We start from the raw sequence: 7,582 nt of genomic DNA on the forward strand, positions 1-7,582 counted from the left end.
CTTCTCAGATGAACAAATACAAATAGGAAATAAATTTATAAAAACAATTCAACATCATTCATCATTCAACAGATGCAAATTAAACAACACTGAGATTCCACCCTGGAAAGAATGGCTATGATCAAGAAATCAATCAATAACAAATGCCAGAGGGGCTGTGGAGAAAAAGGAAACCTCTAGTGTTCATGAGAGCATAGAGTGGTGCAACCACTGTGGAAATCAGTGTGGAGACTCCTAAAAAAACCCTAGGATTGGAAGTCCCATTTGACCCAGCTATTCCCCTGATGGGTAACTTCCAGAAGAATTAAAAACATCATACCACAGCAATATATGCACACCCATGTTTATAGTAGCACAATTTGTAATAGCTAAATCTTGGAAAAAACCTAAATTCTCATCAACTGAGGGATGGATTAAAAAAAAGATGTGGTCTTTTTTCTACAATGGAGCACTACTCATCTATAAAAAAGGATGAACTGGAGACTTTTACAGGTAAATGGATGCAACTAGAGACCATAATCATAAGTGAAATAAACCAGATGCACATGGGTAAACATCATATTGTCTCCTAATGGGAGAAGCTGAAAAAGCAAATAAGATCCAAAATGTACAATAGATATTATAAAATGGGAAGAAACTGTTTAAAAAGAAAAAGAAACTGGGATGGGAGAAAAAAAGAAAAGGAAGGGAAAAAGAAAAATGAATATTATACATTAGTTAAGACAATTATGTTACTAATTTCTCTTAGTTCATTGAAAAGAAAGGTTTATGCTCATAGTTCAGATAATTACAATTAAATGGCTACATATTTACTCTGAGTAATGAAGTTAAAGATAACAACCCCCAATGTATTAAACATTGTTACCCCTATTATCTTGTTTTGAAAAATTTTTAATTAAAAAAAGAAGATAAAGCAGTTAGTGGGCACAGCTTTAAAGCAGACAATGAAAGCAGAAGTGCAAAGAAATTCAAGATGTTTGATATTCAGACAAATAGTGAGGTTAAGCTCAACTGCCTATGTTGTAGGGTAATAATAATAAGCTTCTCTTCTGGAGGGTTAACAACCTAAGTTTGTACACCAAAAATTAGAGAAAAAGAAGGGCTTCAAGGACAGCCAACATTTTGATCCTAGCCTTTCAAGATCAGTGAGGACTCAGGACATAGGAGAACTTGTACTATAATACCATGTAACTCAGTTGTGTCCAAAATTTTCTGATTAAGGAGATTACAGGGCCACAGAGGAAAGTGATGGATGATATAGAGTGTGCCTAAGGAGAGTCACATGGAGAGAAAACATTCTTTCAGGCTTTCACAGAGAGCAAATTGGTCAAGCAATAGCCGTGACTCATCCACATGACTGACACTGACAAAGAATCTACAAAGTATGGTACAGGGCCTCAGGATAAATCCTGAGGGGATTTGACTGACCTTATCAGATACAAAAGCTACATTTCTTGTTATATAGCTCTTGCTTTACCTTGGTCTTAAGCGTCCAGCAGAAAAGTGTAAAAATGAAGTATAAAAAGTAAAGCCAAATTAATATGCTGAGCTGTAAAGGTCTCAAGTCAACAACTTCTGACACTGCCAGTCCTACGGAAAACCCACTACTATTATGGACTACTGGACTATTTTGGAATATTTTACTTAATTCATGCACCTACAATATTTAAATGACAATCAAATACCCTTCTTTGACAAAACTAAACAAAAAAGAAGATACAAATGAACGACCATTTTGTGTCTCTATATTCAAAATAATTAGGATAGATATACAGCTACTTTCTCTTAATTCAATGACAAGAAAGATTTGTTCTAATAGTGTTTGTGGACAGGATATCATATCTGCATCTTGTACGATGAATAACCACTAAGAAGACAACAATATGCAATGTATTAATTATTGAAACTCTCCTCCTAAGCAGTTCTGAAACTGTTTCATTACTATTTGTTTCTCAATAAAATTATTTTTTTAAAAAATGCTCCATGGAGAAGTGAAAGGAAAATAACTAGAACTGCTCAGAGTGGCTTCTGGTCGCGCAGCACCAACACTTCTTTGGCCGCACTGGCGCACAGCGTGGATACCCAGGGCTGGAGTCCATACACTTATGGACAGAGGCCAGCCTGGAGGCAGTCAGTGGCCTCAGGGGAGCCCATTCCGGCACAAGTCTTTCAGATCTCTACACAGTGCATGGTGAGTGCAGACCTCATTTTGTAGTCCTAGTTTTTAATTATTTCCTTGAACCTCCAAATTGGAGCCTTTCTGTATGATTTCTTAACTTATTATGGCAAGAACTGGTTTATTATAGAAATGACAGCAAGAAACTTGAATGCATTCATCTGACATATAATTATAGCTAAAGTATAGCACATACTTTTAATTCCTTTTTTCCTTTTGATCATAGGTGTTAGAAGGCAGGGACTTGGGGTTGGGAAATGAAAGTTTTAATTCTTTCTCTTCTTTTCTCCTTTTCTGTCCCTCCCCTCTTCTTCCTCCCCACCCCTTCTTCCTCCCCTGCCTCTCCACCCCCCATGCTGTGGATTGAACCAAGGCCTTCATATTGAACTGTGTCCCTTGCTCTTGTTTTAGTTTTTATTCTGAGACAGGGTCCTCCTAAATCAGTAAATTGCTCAGGCTAAGCTAAATGTATGATCCTCCTGCCTCAACCTCTGAGAGTACCAAGATTAAATGCATGCCTCTCATCCCGGCCGTTTATCATGCCTTGTTATAGAACTACCCATCTTGGTAGCCTAGGTTTCACTCTGCAGTCTGCAAGCAGAGATCTGTATCTGGAGCAGGAGAGTTAATGTGAGTCGCCTGGGCACCTCAGAACAGGAAGAGTCCTGGGCAACTGTGTGGTGCTCTCCTTTACTCAGGGGCAAAGCCCTCTGGCCTCCGACCAGCCCCACAGCAGTGCCTTGTCATCACTCTGCCTTGGCAACCTCAGGAAACACAGTACTTATTTTGTGAGTTGTATTTTTAAAATATGCTCTGTTTTCTGCTAGAGTTTATTTTCATTTTTGCTTCAATTTCTCTCTAATCCTGGAATTAGCATGCTAGCATAGTTTTTAAAGTCTGTTTTTTCCTTTTATCTTATTAATAAACCTGCAGAGAGAGGATTTCTCTAGCATTCTTTGCTTAGGGGAACACTGATGCTCCTTCTGCCAATGTAAATTCTTGTTTTAATTTTGGCCTCTTCTCGTTCCACTCTTAAATTAGGAGAGTTTGGCTGTTTGGGAGAAGTAACTTGGCAAATAACTTTCAAAGAGGGTGATTTGGTTTGGGATGAAGGATTGTGGTTCTTTCTTTGTCCCTGTGTATTTCAGTTTATAAAATAATAGAAAAGAAAACCTTCAAAACTCTCCAAACTTCCCCACGAACGTCTTCCTTGAAAGTTCCTGGCCCCAGGTGGAGGAGCTAAGGTCAACATCAAATTTGAAATACTTAAACTGTTTCCACAATGCAGACAATTAAGTGTGTTGTTGTGGACGATGGTGTTGTTGGTAAAACATGTCTCTTGATATCCTATACAAGAAACAAATTTCCATCTGAATATGTAGCAATCCCAAATTTTTCTATTCTTATTTTGAAATAGAATCTCACTAAATTGCTCAACTGCTCAATCTTGGAACCCTCCAGTCTCAGCCTCCCAGAGTGCTGGATTATAGGTATGGGCCACTACATCTGGCATCAGTAGTTTTATTTTTTACAGGTAAGAAGTCTGGGACCCAAAGGTCAGGATCAAGGCATGCCTTTGGTGATCAGTAGAAATCATGAAAAGTGTGGGAAAGTTTGAAATTGAAGGTAGAACATACATTAAGAGGCTAAACCAGAAAATTAAGAATAGAAAGAAGGGGAAATAGTGAGGAAAACAGGAACAACTGGAACAGAAGGGCCAGCAGCACAATTTAAGAAGGAAGTGGAGACCAGCCTCTTACATAAAAAGGTGCAGGAGCTTGAGATATGAGGAGAGTCTGCTGGTTCCCTGTGTCTAACCATATCGCTAACTGGTAGAAGAACGGGGTATATAATTCCATTCTGAAGAGCATTCGGGTGCCCAGCATCAAGAAGAGCCAACTGGAATATTCAGTGTGCCCTAGAAGAAAGGACAAGAAATTCCAGGTCCAATCATATTTGTTTGGAAAACCAGCTCAGTGACCAACTGCGTAAAATCAAGGGATTAACTTAAACTCTGAGCCCCAAAGCACATCTTTAAATGAGATGAGGGTATGCATGCGAGAGAGTGAGTGGCTCCCATGTGAAAAGAGTGGCAGCCTCAGCAGATGTCAGGGCTGGGACTGTAGATCAGGGGAAGGCCTCAGGTTCAACCGCTGGTAGAACAAATGTTTAAATTAAAATTTTAAAAAGACCCATGCCTGAGCTCAAGTCACCATTTCTTTAGCAACCCGAAGATGATATGACCTGATCCTGGGCTTCCCCTCCATACACACAGTTCATCCCTGAGGTGATGGAAAATATAAAGACAAAGATAGGCAGGCTGTGGTCAAGGAGTAAAACCCTGGTGCAGACTCTTGGGCCCTGGGTACGGACCGAGCTGTTGCCGCTCCATGTGGGACAGCTACTTAGATGAGTCTCGAAGGCCACGTGCCCTCTGGACAGCCACATACCCACAAGTTGCACACCCGAACAACCCTAGCCCAAACACACCTAAATGTTGAGCTAAAGAGTTTTACAGCTCTAGAGCTGTAACTGCTGCGGTTTGCAGAGTCATAAAAAGTAAAGGAGGGGGTTGGGGAGATGGCTCAGTAGAATAAGCGCTTCCCTGGCAAGTGCAAGGGCCTGAGTTCAATCCTCTGGTTCCACCAAAAAAAAAAAAGTAAAGGAAGTGAGAGACATGGACAAGTTGCCTGAGTCCCGCTTGTTCTTACTGTATATTTTCCAAATTTTGCTCCTCCCAAAGAACCAAACGGTGGCCCTTTTCCTTAATTTTCTAGGGCTCAGTCCTGGCCCTTTAGCATAGATGTTTTCATCGGGAGTTTTTTTTAATACTAACGCCTTAGGCTAACTGCCCCTTCTGATGCAGAAGCAGAACAAAAATGCTAAAGATGTGATGAACAACAGATTATTTTACCCTCAGACTCACACCTTCCCCACTGTACAATGTTGCTCAAGTCCTTCAGTTCCCTGTTTTTGTTTTATTTTGTTTTTTAACAGAGCACGTAGGATTATATATTTTAAAACTGAGCAGCATTTTGTGTTCCTTTCAGTGGTTTTCTGTTTCTTGAATAGCACCTCAAAAATCACAAGGTTCAAAGTTCATCAGCCTTTCAGTGAATAAATAAATCAACAAAAGTTGCCAATAAACATGCAATGAGAGTTTTCGGCCAGGGACACCACAATGGCCCTGGCTACAAGGTCCTGCACGCTCACCTGGCCACGGTGCCAGACGCTTTCGTTCCCCTCTGGGTCCACATCATCCGTCGCCAAGGTGAGGCAGACAAGCCTCCGGGTCAGCCCCTCGGCTTTAATCTGTTTCAGTGCCTGCTTTCCTATGAAGTCTGCCGGCTGCAGGAATTCAAGATAATGATGATGAATGAATGCTCAGAGGCTGTGACAAGGCCAGAGACACAAGCATTTAAATTTGTCTTGGCTATTTTCTCACCAGTTACACATCAATAAAAATACAGATCGGATCAAATGTCTAGACAAATATTTCCTAGTCCTGCTTGACAGTTCAGCCACCTATTCCTTGGGAGTACATTAGACTTTAGGGTAACAACTATGGTAACAAGTTTACCAGAACTTCCTAGGCTGAAAAACATAAGTACTGCAGCAGGGACTGGGACAGTGACCCTCACATCTGGAGGCTCTGCGTGGGGACCAGCTGGGTGCTGCTCCTGCACACTGGAGGTGCAGCTCAGTCCACTGTACCAGGAGACACAGTTTTCTGAAATACACTGGAAAAAAAAAAAAAAAAAAAAACCAAAGGCTGTACTTCTCCTGCTTCTGTCCCTGGAATGCATTACCTTAGTGGGCTGCATTCACTAGGTCATTCAGGAAACGTGTATTTTGCCCCTTCTTTGTGCAAAGCATCATGCCAGGCCCAGTGTGGGTCACACAATGAGTGACAGGCAGGCAATTTAAACGAACAGCTTATTTTAGAGTTCTGAACTTTCCATGCCTTTTTTTTTTTTACTTCCGTGAAATGCATGACAGATGACATTCCTGTTCCTAATGCACTTCCGTGAACACACTCAGGGACACTTGATAAATGGGATGGCCTGGACAGTGCCCTGGGTGGGGAGGCCCCACAGCGACATTATCCTAAAACTTCCAAATAATGAGCTCAAAGATGCATTGCTTATCTCAAGAGGCCGAATGGGAAAGGGGATTCGTGATACACGAAGCATATCCTGCTGGATGAAACTTAACTAGAGATTACAATAGAAGCCAGATCCTTGAAACAGTTCTCAGGCACGGACTGTTCTCTAAAACAAAAAGAAAAGACTATACCATTAACTTTAATTTCTTCATTGGCTATAAAAGGAAAGAAAATCACATTTCACACCAAAAGTGGCCCAGAAGGAACCTCAGCAAAGAATGACTTTTGTGGATATTGCGACTTCCAACAATGACCTGCTCAGGAAGCTAAAGAAAGCGTTGGCCGAGGTTAGGTCCACCTCACCCTCCGTCCCCAGGTGACCCAGACGGCGAAAGCCAATGCTAGTGCTTTATTATGAAGTCAGAGCATGAAGACTTCTAGACTGGAACCCATATTATTCCATACAGGACTTTCTGGATTCTGAAAGACCTTGACTTGTTTAAAGTCATAAGAAGATAAAGATAAATTCATGACAAAAATGTCATAACAAACCAAAGTTCTCTACAGTTTTAAAATATGTGTAGGCATTTATTTTCTTACTTTATAACGTAAAATGTAGAAACATTTACACATATCTAAAATATTATAACTACCCTCAGAAACAAAGAAGATGGCAATATTATACAAAGAACACATTTTTGGAAATACATGGGGAAAAAAGATTTAAGACAGGTGACAAAACATTTAAATTAACAGACTCCAGAAGTTGATAGCTGGGTAGTATTAATGGGGTAAAGAAAATAAAATGCTAATAGATGGTAAACCAGATCTATACGTAAGATTATCTAGATAAGAATTACATGGACTTTTTTTTTTTCTTTCTTTCTTCTTCCTTTTTTTTTTTTGCGGAACCTGGGATTGAACTCAGGCCCTTTTATTGAGATGAGCTATCCTGCCAGCCCCACATGAACTTTCTTTACTATTAAATTGAGTTAGTTTCATTTTACCCTGTATATCACAAATCTTTGGTAACTGTTTCCTCTTTTGTATAAATATTTAAAACATAATTTGTACTGAGAATTTTAAGTTCTTCATAGCAAGCTGTAAATATTTTAAGGGCTCTCTGCCTTCTCTCTTTGGGGAACAAAATTCCCTATATCACATTGATTTCAACATTAAAAACAATCATTTTTACTTTTAAAATAAAAACTTACCAGTTCTAGTTAACCTTCCTGATGATTTACAATTGATTGAAAGGTTACAATCTTCATAAATTCTCTCTCCCTCTCTTCTCCTCCCTT

General features: G+C 39.9%; 1 protein-coding gene across 1 annotated transcript in view; it reads right to left on the minus strand.

Annotated features, from left to right (window-relative positions):
* Positions 1–7,582, minus strand: part of Dmgdh (dimethylglycine dehydrogenase) — a 70,422-nt gene that overhangs the window by 6,323 nt on the left and 56,517 nt on the right. The window contains exon 15 of the mRNA XM_004645745.2: positions 5,390–5,524. Coding sequence (XP_004645802.1) covers positions 5,390–5,524 — 135 coding nt within the window. The remainder of the gene's footprint in view (positions 1–5,389; positions 5,525–7,582) is intronic.

The sequence above is a fragment of the Octodon degus genome, unplaced genomic scaffold (assembly GCF_000260255.1).
Source record: "Octodon degus isolate 3935 unplaced genomic scaffold, OctDeg1.0 scaffold00238, whole genome shotgun sequence".
In the NCBI taxonomy this organism is placed as follows: Eukaryota; Metazoa; Chordata; class Mammalia; order Rodentia; family Octodontidae; genus Octodon; species Octodon degus.